We start from the raw sequence: 21,163 nt of genomic DNA, 5'->3' as shown, positions 1-21,163 counted from the left end.
TTAGTCTATTCATTATGATGATTAGGATCAGTTTTTCTAAACACTTAGTATGGAATAATTTCTAGACAATTTACTTTAAAATACCTCCTTTTTTGCTGTGGTAAAATCTAGTTGCTGTGAAACCCTGCATATTCATCGTTCGGCATTTGCATATTAGAGTTTTAACGCATCCTCTTTTATTTGTGCTCCCTAGTTGCAAGTCCATTGCGACAGATGAATGGCTTGACAAAATAAAATTTAATGTACTGGCGAGACTTGTGTCATATTCTTCTTGTTGTTAATATCACGCTGCGGCACAGATCACCATGCTGGAAATGCAGCTTTAATTCATGAACTTCTCACATTATAGCAGCCTCATGGAAATATTGCCGTATTCAACATGGCCACCACCTTGGTATATCTGTTCGTTTGATCTAGTTATATTTGCTATCTATGACCCAGAAACACATCTACCACAGCACCAATAAACAGCAGCAGCCACTACTGGAAGTAACAGACTTTGTCTACAGCATTATAGGTGACAAACGGAAAAAAAATTTCAACATGTTGTTTGACTATGACGGTCTTGTTTTATCCAATATCTGTTATACCAAGTTCCATTTCATCAAGGATCCACCGTATTCTCTGTTTTTGCACTCTGGCTAGAGCAATAAAAGTATGACTTTGGCGACATCTGGTGGAATGTTTGTTATTGGGTTCAATTCATGAGGTGTGCAGCACAGTGAAAGAACTGGTTAGAGTGTTGGTTTCATAGTTCTGAGGAGTGGGGGTTCAAATCCTGGCCGGGCCTCTGTGGAGCTTGCATGTTCTCCCATGCCTGCGTGGGCAATCACTTAAGGGTCTCCCCCCCTCTTGCCCAATGATATCTGGGATAGGCTCCTTCCGTTGTGAGGATAAGTGGCTCAGAAAATGAATGGATGGATGTTTTGAGGTGTGTCGTGTTCTTGGTGGTCCTTGTGTAGTGGAAATAGAAAAAGTTTGTTTCTGCTTGCCTCCCATTGTAGCCACTATTAGCCCGTATAGTTTAATTTGCCGTTACAATTTGCCTGTATTTCAGGATAAAAATGACCGTGTGGAAATACCGAAATGTGAATTTAATGACTTAATACTATTTGTGCAAATTGCGAGAGCGCATATTTGTTTGCCAACGTGTGATTCACGCCAGTTAATGCTAGCATGTCATTTTTAAGCTTGTAAAGCTTAAAAATGTTGAATGTTTTATCTACTGAATACCGTGCATTATGTAACATGATTGTGTACTTGATGTATGGAGCCATCAATTATGTTTCCAACCGCATCTCACTTGCCTGCAAAATATTGATCGCTATATTAAACATTATAGCACGTATGAGGTATTAAACTCCCAATTCTGTGTGGCACTGTCTTGTAACTCTGTGTACTTACCAGTATTTGATCAACTCTGTCTCGCTTCTTTCGGCCAAATTTCAGCATCTTCTGCCAGTCAGACTTTTTACTCTTATTCTTGGTCAAACCGTAAAGTTTCAGAACTTCTTCTGTAACAAATTCCTAAACAACAGACAACATAGGACACTTTATATTTTGAATTGGGTTTGTCGGAGGCAAATCATACCTGGACTTTATTGATGTCTCCTGGTGTCTTGACTCGGTGGGAAAAGGCGGGTCTCACTCGTTGCGGTTTCACCCATTCGGGCTGATTGGCATTTGGATCTTCGGCATATATTTCCTGAAGTATCTCCCATGTTAGGTCATACACAGCCTGTGTGAAAGCAGGGATCTTACCATCTATTTCTTTTGCATGCAATAGTTTACTAGTTATGCACATCAGTATGACAATATACCGGAATTCCCGTCTAAAAAAAGCGCACCTGGTTATAAGTCTCACACAGTACATTTGTAAAGGGAATAACATTTGGTGCAGACATACGCCGCAGCTGTGTAAAAGCCGCAAGTGCCCACATTGAAACACGAGATATTTACAAAGAAAGACGGTACAGAGTTTAACGTTAGCGCCACCGCGCTAACAGGGCCGGTTTATAAAAAAAATATCAGTGAAAATCACTGAGACACGGCAGTAACACACTAGCACAGCGCTAAGAGGGCCAGACCGGTAAAAGTCACTTCCTCGGCATATATTATTCCACCGGTCTCACTTATACCTCTTCCGCTCGAGTGCCCCCTTGTGGCTGTTAGAAATAATGCAAAAATTAGCCGCATCCCCGCATAAACCGTAGGGTTGAAAGCGTGGGGAAAAAAGTCGCGGCTTATAGGCCGGAAATTACGGTAGTTCCTTTAAATAACTCTGAATAGGAATATCCCATACTAATCTTACAGCAGCCGGACCGGGAAAATTAAAAGTTCTTTCTTCCTTTATAAATAAAGAATATTTGCACGCACTTGGGTTATATTTACATGACATTTTAGATTTGTTTGATGATCTTACACAAAGTGTGAAAAATATGTAAAAAAAACTATTTGAATTTTGAAGGGTGCCAATAAGTTTTCACAGCACCATAGTTCCAGAGAGGTGTATTTCAGCAGCAGGGATCTTGGAATGGGAGTGTAAAAGCCTCCTGCAGAGACAGCTCTGTATATTATTTCTCTATTGGGTCAAAGTAGAAAGTAGTGGATATTGGGACACCACAATTTCTTATTAATGTCTTCCTTCATTTCCATTTTGCCATTACCTTTACAGAACAATTCTACCAAAATGCCACTCAGAAGTCACTCAACCAGCCCCACTCCCAATAGGAGGAACATTTGTCACCGCATCAATTTCCCAGAATAGAACATTTTTAAAATGCAGTTTGAAAGTCATAATAGATCTGTTCTTGCTGTCGCCCCTCATTTTGCCTTTGCTTTCTCCTCTAAAAGCAGCCACATACATCACTATGCAGTGTTGCGCTGGTTTGCAGTATTTTTATTTTTTTTTACTTTTGTTTTTAAGACTACAGTACAGGGCAAGTCTTGTTTCCACTGTTGGAGCAGAAAAGAACCACAATTGTTATATGCTGTGTTATCACCTGTTTGTAGCTGCGAATGGAGAGGGCTTCCAGGTCATTTGTGTTGTCATCAACACTCAAAAACTCTTGAGGAGGTTTACGGCAGGACATAAGTGAAAGTGAAATCCTTCCCTCCTTTGTAAGGCCACAGCTCTCCCAGATCTCTTGAATAGCAGCATGGACCATCTTTTCGACCTCAACCGCTGAGTGGGGCACAACCATAGCAGGTTGTTCCGGCAGTTTGGGGGGCAGTGGAAGAGGAAGGGCGGGTCTTGGTGGCGTCTTCAGCGACTGGTCCCCATCTGAGTGAGAGACGAGGCCCCTCATGGGAGCTTCAGATGAGAAACCAGACATTCCCAGCTCTCCTCCTGCCCTCTTCTCTTTCTCCCTCTGCTTCTGTTGGAGTTTCTGCTGTTCCCTACGTGAGCTGAGGCCAAAGTCCTCATCAAACCAGTCCTGATCGTCACCTAGCTCCTCCAACAGATCTCGGTTCAGTTCCAACTCCGCAAGTCGCTTGACGAGCTCTTCTTGCCCAGTGGCCCCCAAAATTGGACTTTCCTGTTTATAAGAAAAAAGAAAAAAAAAAGCTATGTACACATTTGTCCATTGTTTCTCTGCCCAATTAGATACAGATTCGTCAGCATAACACTGAACTTTGGTTGGAAAAAGAAAATCAATTGAAAAGGGCAAATCAACATGTACTGTTTGTCATTTTGAATTTTTTGTTGTTGACAAAAACGAAAGGGAAACCGTCGATCTTTGAGCGCCCCATCTTGACTGGCACTCATTGTTTACACTATTAGACACTGTATGTATGCACACATTTACCTGCCTTTTCATATATATAAATGGTTAAAATTATTAGTTGTAGTCAATGGTTAAACCAAAATACTACAACAGAAGTATTTAATTAAAACTTACAATAATCGTTTAACATACTTAACCAAAGGCAGAAATTTAGATGAACCTCTTGTAGTGGATTCCAGAGTGCGCAGGTGTAACCAAAAAGTGCCTCTTGAGAGTTCGACAGCTATTGTTGGGAATTTAACTGTTCAATTCAAAGTTACTGTACTTTCATCATGCTTAATTTGTAACTTGCACAGCAACACGTCAGCTTGCCATTTTCTACATTTGAGTACTTGAAGGTATTAAAATTTTGACTCACCAGTTGGTTACACAACTCTGGAGAGGACGGCTCCTCTTCAGGTATAAAGGAAGATAGACCGTCATGTGGTTCCAGTAACGAAATAAGCCTTTGTTCCTCGGACGGCCAGACGATTGCGCCATTGATCTGATTGGAAGCTTCAATTTTCTGCTCTTTAGCCCTTTTAATCTGAAGCAAATGCTGAACGGTGTCAATCACAAAGGTATTCAGTAGTTTGTCTGCTAATGTGTTTGGAGAAATTTGGTCCTTCTGCGTGTCCTTGTGATCACCGGCTACATGGGAAACCCCTGAAAATAACTCATTATCTGGGGCCATCTCTTCCTTCTCAACTACCGCAGAAATCTCGTGACTATGTAGCGGGACATACTGGTCTAGCTTGTCATTGTTCTTGGCGACTGAAGAAATCTCCTGAATGCTTGTTGATGTGGACTGGTCAAGAGTGTCGTCCTTCTCAACTTTGGCAACTTCCTCAATAACTGGTGGAAAGTACTGATCGACCGTGTTTTCCTTCTCGACAATCCCAGTTCTTTCCTGACCATTCTCTATTATGCCTTGATCGTGATGTTGGGAATCGAGGTGTATTTCAGCGTTTAGTTGTTCCTGGCTATGAAGAGTTTGCTCTAGGCCAGTTGATATATCTTTGAACTCTAACAGCACATTCTGATGAGAGGTTTCTTCACTTTTCTCCTGAATTTGTGTCTTTTCAGATAATTCCTCATTACTTTTATGTTGATCCTCACAGTGATCTGACACATCATCAGAGTATGATTCCTCATGTCCAGCAGAATATCTGAAGAACTCACACTTATCAGGCAGATGAGTAATCTTTTCTGGAGGGGCAAATATCCCATGACGTTCTTTGCAGTGGAAGTATACTACTCCATCGTAGGTGCCGCAGTTGCTCCCCTCGGGATTGTCCAACGCCACACCAACCCAAATGCCTCCAGCAAAGCTGGTTGGACCTTCAAACATTACTGTCCCGGGCTGGAGATTACCAACGAGTACACGATCTCCGATGTTGAAACTTGGCATTTCAGCTTTAGACTGAAGGTGAGCGCTGTGCAAGCTAGAGATGGGTGCTGGAGAGGTTGAATTAATATTACGACTATCATTGTCAGGGCTCTCAGTTTGTTGAACGAAATCTTGTAGTCGACCAGATTCATGACTTGTGCCACTAACAGCAGAAAAGTGACTCAAGTCTTCAGCAATCTCCTCTTCAATCTCTTCATCTTGACTGACATGCTGGATTTCATTATGGCAAACTGAGTCCGTCTTAGAAATATGATGCTCCTTCCTGGGTGAAGAAGGTACTGATGACTCAAAGTCATCTTGGTAATCTGTCAGGGGAGAAGTCTGGACATCCCTTATTGGGGCCTCCTTCACTGAGGAGAGGATATCCAAGTCCTGGCTGCAGGAATGGTCATTGGATGGGGGGTTGTCAGAGTGCGCGATGAGGTCTTCTGCAGCAGAATGTGATTCCAACACAGTGTCATCTTTCTCAGATTCTATTATTTGTGACTTGGGATGTTCAGCGTGGGGTCTTAAAGAGTCTGGTGAATGACTCCTCTCTTGACCTGACGTCAGGAAATCTGGACAGCCATTTACAGAAGATGGCATGACAGATTCAACATTGAGCTCTTTAGATGCTGAGGTAGATCTGTTATGACCTAAATGAGGAGAGACATTTGTCATAAAAAAATGTTTAAAACACACAGTTCAGCATCAATAAGCAATTATGAGATTGAAAAAAATAACATACTTTGGTGAATTGATGAATTACTGTATTGCCCCACAGTAGGTATTTCACTGGTTTCAGACCTAAAAAGATTATGCTTTTAGTTTAGTCTATTTTCTATCCGGTGTATGATAATCAATAATAATCAATACAAATGTATGTACCTTTTGATAGGAGATGAGAGGCTGGATTTATCTACAACTAAGCTGTAATCTTTCTTAGAGTTTTTCTGAAGCTTTGGCTCAGGGTCTTTGTTCAGTTCTGCCTTAGTTTTTCCAATGTAGTTGTCATAACTCTGAAAATACAGATTAATGGTCTTTAACAGTTACAAAAAACAAAACCAAAACAACAAATAGCAAACACTCAATCAGGAGAAAATGCACAATATTTACCGCCAGTTGTTTGAGCAGGCTGGCCTCTTGTGCCTTCAGGCGCTCTTTATGCCTCATCTTCTGCTCCCTTTTGAGCTGACTGGCCATATACTTGCGTTTTCTCAGCTCCTCTTTCAGGGCCTTGATACGGCTTTCTATATCACTCTGCTCTGAAATGGGTTCTGAAAAGAAAATGCAGATAATACACCACAGAATGTGAGCGCAAAATCAGACCATTCTGATTAGCAAAGTGTAATCCAACTTGGGCTCACTCGAACTTAAACCTAATTCTTTAGGGATTAGTGTATGTTTTCTTTATGTCTAAAGTTCACTTTTAAGCTTCTTATCAAACTATTTCTGCATTCTGCAATCACAGAAATGTTTTTAGAGTTAGTTTATCAAGTTTAAAATCACAAAGGTGCTTTGGTAAACATTTATCCGTTTTTGTTGCTGTACTGAGTGAAGCATTGTGACCTTTTTTTTCCTGCTGCAAACTGGAAATTACTTGTTCGCACCACACTGTAACTTAGTACACAGTGCAAGTTATCCAGGTTCTTTATGTTCACCCTTTCCACCTGGGCACTTCCATCTTATTGGAGGGACAGTAACGCTATCATATTAAAGTTCCACTGTCACGAAATGCGTGATTTTTAGTATGTTCTTAATGGGAAAAAAAGGCAACCGGAATGGACCCATCCGTTTTTTCACCACACAACATAATTTTGATGTACATTGCTTTTTGTCACTGCCGCCATGAAAATCCTCTCGAGGGATTTGTTTTTGAGAAGAAGCAGGAAGAGACAACAGTAGCAGAAGCCCACTCAGGCGGTCTCGTATGTTTCTCCGAGTTTTAGCTGCTGAAAGGTAGCTCTTTGTTCCTTCATGTTAGCCAAAATGCCGGCTAGTTGTATTGCTGAATATTGTTCGAACACTCGGGGAGGATGGATTCGTTCTTCATACTTGTCAAAAAGACCCGGTTCGTCGTGAAAAATGGATTGCATGGGTGCAAAGGACAAGAGCTTTGTGGGTTCCAAATGACAAGTAGGTGTGTCTACAGCGACTATACCGCGGACGAGGCACAGCTTCAGCCGGGCTGGCTTATACATACTGTCTGGAAGTCTGTTGTTAATTACAAGTGATCCGCATATCATCTAAATATGGCTCGAAACGAAAAGGTAATATTGCCCCGGTCACTTCATTCGGTTGTGAGATGTCCTCTTCTTTGAAAAGAGCTTCCGTGTCCCATAGTAGGCGGCACAGCATGTTTTCAATGGCAAATGTCCTGGTGTGATGAAATAAACAGACGATGGATGCAATATGGCTACCACTGTCGATGTCGAATGAGACTTCCGCAACTTTGCGCATGGATGATGCGCTCGACACTTATATATATATATATATTTTTTTTTTTTGTATGGACATTGAAGTGAATAATGTTATATGTATTTTTCATGAACTGTATGAGTTCTGTTGTTGAGAAGCTCACCAGTCTGTGAAGACATGGGCGATTCCTGCAGCTGATTTGGTTCCTGCTTAGATATTTGGGAGGAGTGAAGCTGTGTCTTGCTCACACTGGTGCTATCACTGGGAGAGACACGTTTGTGGTTGCCTTTGATAGGAGAAGACTGGAAAGAGGACATGACAGATATAAACTTTAGACAACGATACTGACAATGCTGCACATATATTTTGTGTTAACAGACATTCAATGTGAAGTTCATCTTAGAGTAGCTAAATGCATTTCGGGCAAACCTGCTTGCTCAGTGTGAGTGAAGCAAAGTCGTCAACATAATTTGTAGGGCTGCTCAAGTTGGACGCCAGCGTTATTTCAGCGACTGATGCAGGTTGTGCTGAGGATGGACTTTTTGGTTCTGTATGTATACTGCACTCAGATGTTGCTGAGGAATAATCATCTTCAGTCATGTACTCTAAAAATAAAACCAAACACACACAAATATAGTCAAGTTTTGTTTCCCCAATAAAAGGCCAGATATTTTTTATATAAGATACATTTCTGATATCAGTCGCAAATGATTTATTTCAAAATGAAAGGATGTGACCACCTTTCACACGAAGTGCTCTTGATTCTGAGTTCCGATGGTGACTGGACTTGGGAGAGATCGCTTTGCTCCGACTCTGCGATATGATACTGCCCTCTCTCCAACTAGCCAGGGCCTCCTTTTCTATCCTCCGGACCGCCGCCTCCTCTTGATCAAGACGCTTTTTCCACTGAAGCAGTTCCTCAGCATGATGACGCCTCTGCATCAACTGCTGCTCGCGCTTAGTCAGGAATCTATCAGGTGAATGGTGGGAATAATGCAAAAGAACAAGGCAGAGTTGAAGTGTGTAAGGACGGGGAGGGAGGGAAAAGAGAAAAAATTAGATGCAGTTAAAGACAGAAGAAATAATGCGAGATGGTATTGGCAAACCAGGAAAATGGTAACCATCAAGGTACAAGTAGGAGAACGCTAAGCATAAAAAAAAAAAAAAAGTTCAAAGCAGGCAGATTCAAATCATCGAGACAACTGTTTTCACGGCAAACTCACTTCACACATGCTTTCTTTACATTAGTTGTATTTATTTAAAGTAACTAAATCAGCTATCCAAGCAAGGAAGACCCATTAACCAAAGGTGATTAGAGAATAGCAGGAAAAATGGTAGATTTAAGAATTAGAGTGAATATCCAAGAAGCCATAATTTATAGCCCCCTCTTTTTTAGTTTCATCTCAATGTTTCCTTAAATTTAGTAATTGAAAGTACAGGAGGTATTGTAAAGCAATGTCAAGGCTCCAAGTCAGGTATACAAGTTGCATAATGTGGCATTTGAATGACAAAAATACTGTTTGGCTTCATCATTTATTCTTGATCTAATTTAAAGGTCACTTTCTTTTCCTAACTCGAACTGATGAATATTCAGATACTGAAGAGTTGCCTACCCAAGCCGAAGCTGTGCAACAGCTAAAACACACAGTTCAGCATCAATAAGTTAAAGGTCACTTTCTTTTCCTAACTCGAACTGATGAATAATCAGATACTGAAGAGTTGCCTACCCAAGCCGAAGCTGTGCAACAGTTACCCAATAGAGACAATTAAGATACATTGGGTTCATTAACGATACATTATTCTGCCCCAGTCTATAAAATTCAGTCTTTTAAATCCACGCAATAGCGTGACTTAATTCAAAACCTTTTGAATTAATGACTGCCACAGTCAGTGTAGAAAGAAAATGCAACGCTTTTAAAATTGTAAGGTGAGAAGAAAAAGATTCAACACCATAGAAATAGGTGACGGGCGTCAAGATTTCCCATTCAACAAGGAAAGGTACAATCACAATATGGATAAGCTTTGATCTTCTCCTTCACTGCCGATTACTGGAATCCCTTAGTTATTCGTTATTTCCACTACATTTACTTTCCTTGAAAAGGCTTGAATGTGAAGTTGCAAAAAGTAAAAAACTTTGGCTTTTTTAAGCACATCTTTCCTTGGACATTTAAAACATCCCTCACCTAAAAAATGCCATCTTGCATAGAAGAAAAAAAATTAAACCCAGAAACCCCAAACTCATCATATCAGTCATCATTCTCCACCACACCCTTGTGAGTGCCCAGTGCCAGTGGTTGAACACAAGCTTTTTCTCATAGGAGAAGGAGGGGGTGAGTGTAAGTTGGGGACAGGGTTCAGGCTGAGGCAGTAAGTGCGGCAGAAGATGTATAGAGAACTGCACAGTACCTGTCCAACTGGTTGTAGATAAAAAGCTGGAATTTAGGATCAAGGTTGGGCAGACAGAGACTAAGAGAGGCCCAGTGCTGGGCCGTGAACACAGAGAAAAAGCAGTGGACAGGGGAACAGTGTCTACAACACACAAACATGCAACATAGAAAACAAATTGCACACGCACAGATGGGAAATATAGTAAATATGGAATGACAGCAAACGAATGAGATGACAAAAGCAAAAATTGAGGACAAAGAAAAATCAAAAAAGTGACAAAGAGAGAGGGAGAGAGAGAGAGGGAGAGAGAAAGAGAGAGAGAGACAAAAATGACATTAGCATGTGTTTTATGTGCCTTATTGGGAACATTCATGTGGTTGCTGGAATTCATTTCTTTCCCCAAATGTTGGCGTAACGGATTAATCAAAAATGTTAGTTGATTACAAAAAAAAAGATCCGCCATGCCAGTTTGATGATGGCCACAGTATTTGAAATGGTGGCAAATTGATGAATTTGAGAGAAAGTGATTGTTAGGTAAGCACAATGAACAGTATGGAGAAATGCAATGAGCAGAAGTGGGCTAATGGTAATAAGATAATACGAGAGTAGACAATCATTAATTCAAAGAGGATCACAGGCAAGAACCAAGTACCTCTATAAAAGCTTGATCAATGTCAGAGTTTGTTGTAATGGTTGTATTTCCAAATAAATTGTAGTACATATTAATTACCATGCAGGTAAATCACACTAGCAATTTGATTGCAAAGAATTGCAAAGCTGATATCACCTTGCCGAGAGTCACCGTGACAGAAGTGAACTGTAAAGTATCAAATCCCAGAAAAATAAACCCAATTCGTTTAACTTCTCAGTTGTGAAAGGCTCTGCAATCGCATGACTTAAGCTGGCAGCCAAGCCAGAAAGCCACACAAATTCCAATCACATGCAACTACTGGTCAACAAAAACAAAAGAGGGAAGAGAAAGAAAATTAGCGATGCACTGATACCACTTTTGTGCCGATCAAGAACAAGTAATTGCATTGCAGTACTCGCCTAAACCAAGTATTGATAACACTACGTATTAGATCTTGCAAATGTGATGAAAATCTGTTTTATTTTTAACCAAATATGGTTTGAAAACCCTAACTCCATAGGTTTCACTCAAATATAACAACTGAAACTTGTCATAAAAGCTCCATCGCTGGCCAGACCTTCCTTGACCACAAATTTGTGACTGTAGTGCAGCTGGCTCGATCGGAGCCGAGCAGGATGTAGGATACATTGTGTTGGGGCTCCACAAATTCAGTGGTTGCAGGATGACCTGCTGCCAAAAGACACGGAGGGAGGAGGCCAATTTGAACATGAATTTTCCAGAACAAAATTTGTAGTCAGCTTTAATGTTGGTGTCCCTGTCTAACTGCCAGCGGGCCACTAAAGTGGTATCGGTAATTGATTATTATTATTATTTATTTATTTTTTTTTTTACATGTCAGAAAAATAAAGAAACATGTATCGTAATTTGCGGCATACAAGCCGCGGCTTTTTGCATACCCTTCCAAACCTGTGTTTTATGTGGTGATGCAGCTAATTTGTAAAAATTTTTCTCATGGCCGCAAGGGGGCACTCGAGCGAAAAAGGCAAGAATGAGACCGGTGGAATATATGTGCCGAGGAAGTGACTTTTACCAGCCTTGTAAGCGCTGCGCTAGCGTTAGCGCTGTGTTAGCATGTTGTTGCTGTGTTACTGCCGTGTCTAAGTGATATTTACGATAAGTTTTATTTTAACCGGCCCTGTTAGTGATAGCGCTAGCGTTAGCATTAAACTCTTTCTGGGCACCGTCTTTCTTTGTAAATATCTCGTGTTTCAATGTATGATTCAATGTGGGCACTTGCGGTTTTTACACAGCTGCAGCGTATGTATGTACCAAATGGTATTTCCTTTACAAATGTACTTGGTTAGGCTTGTAACCAGGTGCGCTCTGTAGGCAGGGAATTACGGGAGTATTGGCGGAGATAATGATAATGGTATTGATGTATCCCTTGAGAAAATAAAAAAGTAGAAAAACATGGGAAAATCCTCCAGCATAATATTTAGGGATTAAAAGCGGAAGTGTGTTATTGTGAAAACTGCTCGTCTAAAAGAAAAACACAGATCTTAATTTCACATCTACAGGATGAAAAACAGGATTGTTATTCTCCTTTTAAATAGATTCTGATCACATTTTAGCCCTCAAGACTCAGTCACCAGTGACAATTTCATACCATGAGCGAACCAGGATAAGAGAGGTTGTCGGAAACTAAATCGAGAAAATTGTAACAATGAAGACAATTTACTTTTCATCCATGTGAAAACGCATCTTCTTGAGCTTCTGCATGATGCTGCTGGTCTCACTTGCAGAGATGGAAGGAGACGGTGACGGGGTGCGGCTGTCATCCGCAGGACTTATGTTATGTGCCGCTGCTTCTGACACAGGTGTTTCTGACACTGGAGTCTCCTGAGGAACAGATGAAAGACCTTTCTTTAACTTGTAAATCAAGATATAACGGTTCTCCTGTGGATGATGACTCACGTTTGCACTACTTACAGAAGGTACTTCACACCCAGCAGACTTTAGACGTTCTTTCAGTCTCTGTGTTGAGGTCCTCATCCTCTCAATATCCTCTTGCTGCTTCAACAACAGCTGTTTTTCTTTCCTCGCGGCTTTGTTTGCTTCTTGAAGACGCCTGATTTCAGCCTAGGGTCATAGCATATTTAAAATCATGAGCACAAATTATAAAATTATATAAATTATAGCATAAATTAGGGTAGCTGGGTGATGACAACTGTGAAGTACCTGCTCCTCCTGAAGTTTTAACAAAAGGCCCTTCTGTTTCTTCCGAATAGGTGGTAATTTGTCATCCTCGCCCTTGTTCCTCAGCTGCTTCTTCTGGTGCTCCAGCCATGCCAGCTCAGTTCTGATCTTTTCTTTGACAGCTTTCTGACGAAGGCGCAGCAAAGCGTTCTGATGCTGCAGTCTTAAGTCCTCGTCTTTCATGTGCTGGCGAACCATATCCATGGTGAACCGGGTGAAGCTGTCCTGGCCGCTGGAAAAGGCCAGATTTGGATTCTGATTCTGTGGGAGAAGAAGCCAAACAATTTGAGGCCATCATTGAGGAAAATAAAAACTATACAATAATGAAAACTGCTGGTTAAATGTAAACAAGATGAAGAGGGTTACACAGCAGTTAGAGGAAGTGAGAGAATGCATTATGAGTGAAAGTATGTGACATACTGTGCGAATCACAACCACAAGAGGCACTTCAAAGCAAAAGGTTAAAGGTGCTGGAGGAAGTGGTCGCACAAAACTTGTATGCCAGAAGAGGCCTCTCACCTTTCTAACATGATGTGGCGCTGAGACTACAGTTATGCTGTCATCTGCGGCCTCATCCTCTGAATCCGTGTGGTGGTGTGGCCTGTTCTCCAAAGAACTACCACGGTGCCCTTTGGATGGCAGCAGAGAGCTGGAGGAGCACTCTTCCACCTCATCCTCCGTTCTGGAAGAGTCAAACTTGAAGGAGTACTCTGAGACAAGACAAGCACAGTGCAGTGGACACTGTAATTCACGGTGGAATGCATAAATACTGTTTAGAGAGAGTTGTGAACAGCTTTAAATTCAACGAAAGTGTGATTTTTAAGTGGTACCCTTGTCATCAGCTACAGATGGGATGCTTTCACTACAGATGGAGTCGTTGTCCGCAGTCGGATATTCCTCTTCTATTGAAACGCTGCCTGCTTCCTTCTGTGCCCGATTTTCATCTTCCTTCTTCCATATCAATTCTTTTTCATTTACTTCCTTGATATGGTTTGTAGAAATACATGGAGTGCTATTGGCACAGCTGGCATCTGCACCACTGAAGAAATGAGGAGGGGGAGGGAGAAACATGTTATACTTTTGTTCCTTATGCCCACTGTGATTCAAATAACTGGTGTTATCTAAATAAGACTAGCTGGTACATGAGGTTGGGTCTTTCCAGAGGCCGTGAGTCAGTATGACTGAGGCTTTGACTTGATTCTTCTCTCTGGAAACTAGAAACAAAATGAAGTTGAATTGAGAGTGAATATCTGTGTAATACAAGATTATACTGTAATAAATTATAATATTTTACTGGCTACACAAGTAAGAGCCAAGATTTTTTTTAAATAAAGGCCTTACTTTTCAGAATCAGACTTGCTCTGCTTCTCGCGCTGGTGCTTGCTCAGAATCGAAGACTCGGGCACAACAACAGACACAGCCAGCGCTCCTTCGATCCGAGTCCGTGCCAGATCCGTTAACTGGAAGACAAAAACCCGCATGCTGGTGACATATTGCACACATTTTTATACTGGCAATTTTGCATTTAGTGCTGTGATCCAACAATTAATGGGCCATATCAGAGAATTGGTAACCTCTTTGATGTGACGCGCCGCTTCAGCAGTCTCTTTTTGAGTTAACACAATTTTTTCCAGCAATTCTTCATGAGCCTGGCCAAAAACAAACAGGCACTTAAATCATGAATCATAGTCATATATGTATTTCTATTGTATGTTGAGGAGAACGAAACACCTGAAAAGAAGTGGGTGTTTTTTTTGTGTGAATGTAAATTTGTACCCTTGCTGTTCTCTGCCTGTCTTCTTCCCGCTGCAGCTGGGCTTCAAGAGCCTTTCTTTCAGCCTGGATCTTCTGCTCGTAAAGATCATTCTCATATTTCTGCTGTTTGGCCTATAATTGTAAAGAAATACACGCTGGAAGTTGTCATTCCACAAAAATTGTAGACAAAAATATTTAAGTCATTGATATTTGCTCGTTTTATAAAATAAAACCAAGGCCTTGGTTCACCTTCAGTATCTGCACCAATGAAGCACTCTCCTGCTGGGCCATGGAGACACCCATCAGCCTCTCAACGTCGCCTAGATGTTTCATGGACTCATCTATGGACTCCTGGTACTGGAGCTCTGCTGTCACGTGCTGATGCAGGATAGCAGGAGAATACTGGAGATTACCTGAGAGAAGGAATAAGGAGGATGAGAAACACAAGATAGATGATTGACTCATGACAATGGGGGAAAAAAATGAGAAAAAGTCAATGGTGCAAGTTCTCTAAATTTATCATTAATAAATAGTCCTGCCAAAAGGTTAACTCTATGAATGTAAATGTTCTGAAAACATTTCCAACAGTGATTATATACCAGTGGCGCTGCTGCTGTTACAAGGCCCAACATTGAAGCCATTTTTAGGAAGTTCACTGCGAAAGTCTGGAGAAGAGGAGGAGTCTGGAAAGCCAGAAGGAGAAGGCATTCGTACTCGTGACGGCGGAGACTTTGGCTGCTTGGCCTGGAAAGTTTAGGGAACAGTTTGATAAATGTTAGTGAAAAGTCATTACAATGGAGTGGTGATGACTGAAATTAAATATTTATGAATAACCTATAGATAATTACTCATCTGAAAGACCCAATAGATAGTGTCCACTTACACACATTACTATGAGTGCAAAAATCCACACAACAATAAAAAGTGACCACCCAAATGTCAAATACCTAGATTAATAAAGTATAAATAATACCTTGAGCAAAACCAAAGATGCTCCTTCACATTTGGGACCAAGGTAAATGATGCACTCACCTCCTGAGCCACAGGCAGACCAATTAGCCTCTCTACGTCACTGAGCTGTCTTAATGACTCATCTATGGACTCCTGGTACTTGAGCTCTGCTGCCACATACTGCTGCAGAGCGGTTGGTGAATAATGGAGTTTACCTAAAACGACAAGTAGAGGAGACAGTTCATGTAAATGCCAAATACCCACAGACGGTTTCAACATTAACAATACTGTAATTGGTTGGGGGTCAAGTTTTAGCGCTACCATTCTTTTGAGAATCGTTCTTCAGAGAGGCTGCAGCTTGTAGCAAAGCCAAATCAGGAAAGGCTAAAGGGGAAGCCAGTCTTCCTCGAGATGGCGGAGACTTTTTACTTTCCATTCCCACACTGAAGTGCAAAACAGAAACATCACAAACCATTAATCAATGCAGTGATTCCAAAAACAAAACTATATTTGCAATTCTTCAGTTGAACATTTTCAATTTTGGGGATAAGGTTACACGAGGCGATTCAACCTCCTGAGGACACAGTTGACCAAACTATAGGGCATCCATATGACTACTGTTAGGACTGTTCTCATGTTTTGATAATGAATAGACATATTTGGATGTACATATTATCAGGGAGGCCTCTGCTGCACATCAAATTGCTCAGCAATTGACAAAGGCCACATACAGTGCTGAAGATCATGACTTGACTTTGACTTGAAACAAAACCAAAATCTTCTCAAGTGGAAAATCCTCAACCCCTTAAAAAGTGGAATGTTCAATGAGCTGAGCTTTCCAATTGTGACATAATTGCCACATGGAGGTCAAGTTTTAAATAATCAGATGGTTTAATTCAATCACCTATGTGGACTGCAACTGTTCTTTGACTGGTGGCCAACTCCGCTGCTATGAAAAGACACAAAGTCATCATCATAGACTTCTCCATCTCTGTGGGAATCTCCAGATGGTAAAGAGGAATCAGATGGAGAATTCCCGTCTTTCACTGTGGAAGGGAAAACAAGAGAAAGTTTAAGGTTTTTGTCTGCATGCGAGAAGTACTATCCTTGCACTTTTTCATAAATGGACAACAGGGAGTGATTATGACGAAACTAACCTTTAACATTGAGGTTCTTTAAGTAAATGTTGATTACACTGAAAGGGTCTCCTTTGTTCAACTCCTCCCAGGGCTTTTTACTGCTGTTCTGAGGAGCTAATGGTAACGGGAGGGCCAAGCACTTGGCGGCCTCCTTTTGGAAGTCAGTGAGATGTTGCACTTCAATTCTTTGACCAGCACAGTCATTGGAGCAATCTGTTAATCTCAGAACGTGACTGTTGGCAGGGTGAGGAGGGCTAATTTCATCCTTACTGAAGCTCCCCTCACTCAGGATGGTACCTTCACTGATAGAACCTCCGCTTGAGTCATGTAGATCTGTTGTATTGTCTCCGTTGTCTTCAGCTGGTTTATAAGGTCTAATCTGATGCATGTCATTTTTTCCCTCTATGCCATTGATTTGGATCCTATCTAGTCTATAGCTGCTCGGTGATTGATCTGTTCGATCAGCAGTAATTTGCTGGGGTTGCCCTTTGAAGGCATGCAAATTCCCAGCTCCTGAAAAAGAGGCACTATTGTACGGACTAAGACCTGCGCTTGTTATAAGACGCTGGATCTTGGACGTCAAGTCGGCATTTTCGAACGTGCCGTGTCCAGCGCCTAAACCTCTTTTGTCAAGATCTGCCCAAGTGGACCTTGGGGCCAGAATATCCGTGTCCAAAGCAGTTGGCTCACCATAGTTGATTCCCACTCGAGCTATCTGCCGGGCCTCACTCTCTATGCGGTTAGAGAGGGAGATTGCTGTGGCCTTGAGGGCGTCAATGCGGGATCTCCTTGTCTGAGACCAGGTGGGGGTTTCTGCATGTGTGGGTTTGAGATTACCAGCTTCTAATGTATTTTCCAACCTTAGAGGGCGACAAAGGAGAGGGTCATAGCTTGTACAACCGAGTGCACCATTACTGGAGGCAGAGAGGGATTGACCAGCTGGGCTGAGGCCAGGATTAAGTCTAGAAGTAATGCCGACATCCAGATCACCCCTACAAGAGAAATTACAAAATAGATGTAAGCAGCTCACCCCACGTTATTATAACTGTACAATTTTTCTCCTGCAGATTGCACTGTAATGCAACACTTTTAAAGTAAATGTCGGAATATCACAATTTGAGAAAAGGATGAAGAGATTTGGAGAAAAACAAATCACACCAGAATACACCGTATGTCAGGGGTGCCCAGACTTTTTCACAGCCAGTCTCTCACGAGCTACTGCTGACAGTTTTAAGGTTCATGTTATGTTATTTAAAATACAGAATTAGGTTTTTGTGCACTGTTTTGTCGATGCTTTTATCCTGGATTAGGCTGTGCCAAGGTGAAATTTAATTAGTTTAATTACAGACCATCTCATCCTGCACTTTCTACTTTGGCTTCAGACCAGACCCTTCCCACTCAGAAAAGAGAAAATCTGATCCAGTTTAACCACTTTTTCTTCGATTATTCACAAACTCCGACAGTCACAGCATCTTAAAAAAAACAGCATTTCTTTTTTAACTTTCTCCATTAATATCGAAAGTAAACATACGGAGCATGTCTAGCTCATCTTTGCTCTATGTTGCCCAGAGTCTGTTGCTAAGTAAAGCAGCGGTGGTGGACGCTGTCATTATAAAACACATTGATGGGCCGCGTAAGTACTGTAACATTTGTAATTATGAGTGTATCTCTTTTAAGAAGGGCGGGCAAATAAAGGGGAAAAAGAGAGTGTGGCAAAGCAGCGGTCGTTGTTAGAGAAAGTTCCGTGTGCTGCCTAAAAGAAACCAGTGGCTTCTTTTCATTTTTTACAGTACATATGTGAAATGCGCCATTGGATGTAACAACCAGTCATCCCTCACTCATTGAATCAAATTGCCAAATCCCACAAACTGAAAAGCTGTATGTTATAATTTCACTTTGCATTGGATTTTTTTTTTTTTTTTTTTTGCACTCAACGTAGAAATCTGCAAAGAGACTGCATCAGTGGTGCATAATTGCGCACGTGCGAAATTTAGAGGGAACGTTGGCTGACGTCTTTTTTTTTTTTTTTGGCACGACGCCTCGCGATCGACCAAGACTGCCTCGCGATCGACTTACATCGATTACTTACATTGATGCATTGAGCACCCCTGGTGTATGTGTGCTTCAAGTACATGGCAATTGTCATGTCACATTCAATTATGTTGCGGTACGCAGCCAATCATATTGCAGCGGGTTGCTTTTAAATAAAATAGTTCATAACTGATTGCGACCAGGTCACAGTCATCTCTCTCACTTGCTCTCTCGTGCAGGAGGACATAAAAGGATATAGGAGGAAAGGTATGGAAAATCTATAGCTAGGTACAATTCTGTAAAAATGGAGAAATGCAGCACATGTATAATTCTTATTGTACAGCTAAAAGATGTCATCAAGCATAAATCTACCTTGCTAATTGAGGAGATAGCTGATCAGTCAAAGACCTGTCACTGCTTGAGGGGCTCTGTGGTAGGTCCAACTTCTTATTCTCTTTGTCAGACTCTCCAGAGGGCTGGTACATTGGTCTCTGTGATACAAAAATAAAACAGAAGAGGAAAAAATTTCAGCAAACTTTCTCAAACAAATCTGATTAGGCATTCATTTAAGAATTGAACAGATTTTTGTTTAAAAAAATAATAATAATAAATACCAGTGGATTTGATGCAATAGATGATTGCATCTGTATAGCCTCTTCAAGAAGAGTCTCATCCATTCCAAAAAGGTTGTAGGTCTCCTCTCTATATCGAGTCTGCCAAGGAGTCGTAGTTGTTACCTCGGAGGGAGTGACTACAGATTTCGCCATTTCCTTTTGCCTCCTGTAGAGCTCCTGCAGTCTTTGGTTTCTTTTCTCCGACTCCTCTTTCAAGGATTTCTTCTCTTCTGCTTGTCGTCTCTTTCTTGCCTCTTTCTGCTTAACAATGTACTGACGAATTTTATCTGAATCATAGTGGCGCTTTTTCTCCTGAATTTCAGCCACATTAGACAACTCTGCTCGATCCGGGGAGGGCTTGACACTCCGGCAGCTTTTTGAGGTGGCATATGTTGGCACCATAACTCCTGAGAAGGAGAGGGGAATCCTTGTTTGAGACAATGACCTTGTAATCCCCGTTTGACTCTCCTTACCTTTCCCAGATCTTGGTCGAGACTTTTCCTCAGTTGCTTTGCCCTCAAGCCGTGGGTCATCAAGTATGGCCCGGATATCTGCTGACAGTAAGTTTTTGCTTGAAGGCACTGGGCACTTGTCTGGACCAGCAGACGAGGGGCTGGAAATGGATGCGGAGTGGCTTTTGGATTGACGCTGAAATGCACAGTGATTACCGTCTGTGCTTCTAGGACGAGATTCGTGGTTTGCTTCAGAGCCTTTGTCAACGTTTGAATGCCAATGGGAAGCTGTAAACAGTGCGGGGTGGGGGATAACAAAACAATTCAATAATGATAACAATAAATGCATGGATACATAACATCAAAATGTGGACATCCTCCATATCTGTGATGCACTTGGTATATTTGTGCAAGTTGCTTGGCAAGTTAACTTTATTTTAAATGACAACAAAAACAATAATTTTGTGTCAAATCACAGATACGTCTTTTGAGTGCACAGTGAAATATTTTCAAATCTGAGAGGAGAACCGATTATTCGGCAAGGTGCTTGAAGAAATCTTTACATATGGCTATGTTGAAAAAATGTATCACAATTCAATCAATTATTGACTTTTTTTGTACAAAGAAAACAGACATTTCTATTTGTCAACTACCATTTAAAGAAATCTTATGGAAGTAACAGTAAGGGGGGGGGGGTCCCATTCCAACTTCAATCCGTGCCAAATAGATAATTGCAGTCTACATTTTAAAGAATCTAATCCAGACAGTTGTGCACCACGCTATGTTGAACCAATCTTCATTGGATGCCAATGCCCTACTCTACCACTCCCCAGGGTCCTTGGGGCTTCCAGTGAGTGCAAGCTCATCATCAAATCAGACCACAACCAGTTGCTCACCCAGCCAAAACAGCCAGCCAACCTCATTTTCTTCTGGCCAATTGCAGCCAGTAGAGACAAAGTTAATAGGATAAAATATGAGGAAGATGACAGTACATCGTCAGTCACGGGGTTGTTCATTAAAGCTGCTTTGTCCGGGTGCACTGCATGTGTTTGGATATTCTAACCCTAATAAAGATTAGATTACATGGATGGACTTTATGACATGTAATAATACTCTTTGCAAAAATGTTTGACCAGAGGAACATAAAAATGACCGCAGTGAGGACACAGTCAAATAAGAACTCTTTTAAACAATGAAGCCTTGTCAGATAAATTGTAGAAGCAAAAAATGCCAAGGCTTTATTTATGACAGAGTGAGACAATCCCGGGTGGCTGCTGAAAGCACTCAACCGTTTATCAACTTTTGTTTTTTCAAAATCCCTACATTGTTTTTAGCTTCTGACGACCTGCGTGTTGATACTCTGCCAAGCAGTTCGTGATCATCATCTGAGAAACAGCAAAGATGGCAAGA

At 41.3% G+C, this 21,163-nt stretch overlaps 1 protein-coding gene across 3 annotated transcripts in view; it reads right to left on the bottom strand.

The window, feature by feature from the left end:
• cep350 (centrosomal protein 350) overlaps window positions 1-21,163 on the bottom strand; it is a 31,719-nt gene that overhangs the window by 3,213 nt on the left and 7,343 nt on the right. Inside the window, exons 10-38 of one of the 3 annotated variants that reach the window (XM_061825011.1) lie at window positions 19,775-20,041; window positions 19,302-19,708; window positions 19,060-19,178; window positions 16,675-17,648; window positions 16,422-16,563; window positions 15,839-15,960; window positions 15,599-15,732; window positions 15,166-15,310; window positions 14,816-14,979; window positions 14,588-14,698; window positions 14,386-14,460; window positions 14,153-14,271; window positions 13,954-14,025; window positions 13,642-13,850; window positions 13,331-13,521; window positions 12,794-13,072; window positions 12,545-12,694; window positions 12,294-12,454; window positions 9,982-10,104; window positions 8,316-8,545; window positions 8,005-8,180; window positions 7,739-7,877; window positions 6,274-6,434; window positions 6,046-6,176; window positions 5,906-5,964; window positions 4,147-5,813; window positions 3,003-3,539; window positions 1,592-1,738; window positions 1,405-1,527 (exon numbers count right to left, since the gene is read on the bottom strand). In XM_061825011.1, the coding sequence (XP_061680995.1) occupies window positions 1,405-1,527; window positions 1,592-1,738; window positions 3,003-3,539; window positions 4,147-5,813; window positions 5,906-5,964; window positions 6,046-6,176; window positions 6,274-6,434; window positions 7,739-7,877; window positions 8,005-8,180; window positions 8,316-8,545; window positions 9,982-10,104; window positions 12,294-12,454; window positions 12,545-12,694; window positions 12,794-13,072; window positions 13,331-13,521; window positions 13,642-13,850; window positions 13,954-14,025; window positions 14,153-14,271; window positions 14,386-14,460; window positions 14,588-14,698; window positions 14,816-14,979; window positions 15,166-15,310; window positions 15,599-15,732; window positions 15,839-15,960; window positions 16,422-16,563; window positions 16,675-17,648; window positions 19,060-19,178; window positions 19,302-19,708; window positions 19,775-20,041 (7,334 nt within the window). Of the gene's footprint in view, window positions 1-1,404; window positions 1,528-1,591; window positions 1,739-3,002; window positions 3,540-4,146; window positions 5,814-5,905; window positions 5,965-6,045; window positions 6,177-6,273; window positions 6,435-7,738; window positions 7,878-8,004; window positions 8,181-8,315; window positions 8,546-9,981; window positions 10,105-12,293; window positions 12,455-12,544; window positions 12,695-12,793; window positions 13,073-13,330; window positions 13,522-13,641; window positions 13,851-13,953; window positions 14,026-14,152; window positions 14,272-14,385; window positions 14,461-14,587; window positions 14,699-14,815; window positions 14,980-15,165; window positions 15,311-15,598; window positions 15,733-15,838; window positions 15,961-16,421; window positions 16,564-16,674; window positions 17,649-19,059; window positions 19,179-19,301; window positions 20,042-21,163 lie in introns of all 3 variants that reach the window. The other 2 variants (XM_061825010.1, XM_061825012.1) reach the window with 2 other exon arrangements.

Source organism: Syngnathoides biaculeatus, chromosome 7, assembly GCF_019802595.1.
Source record: "Syngnathoides biaculeatus isolate LvHL_M chromosome 7, ASM1980259v1, whole genome shotgun sequence".
NCBI classification, from domain to species: domain Eukaryota; kingdom Metazoa; phylum Chordata; class Actinopteri; order Syngnathiformes; family Syngnathidae; genus Syngnathoides; species Syngnathoides biaculeatus.
The sequence above is the reverse complement of the archived record's forward strand: the minus strand, read 5'-3'. Positions and strand labels throughout refer to the sequence as shown.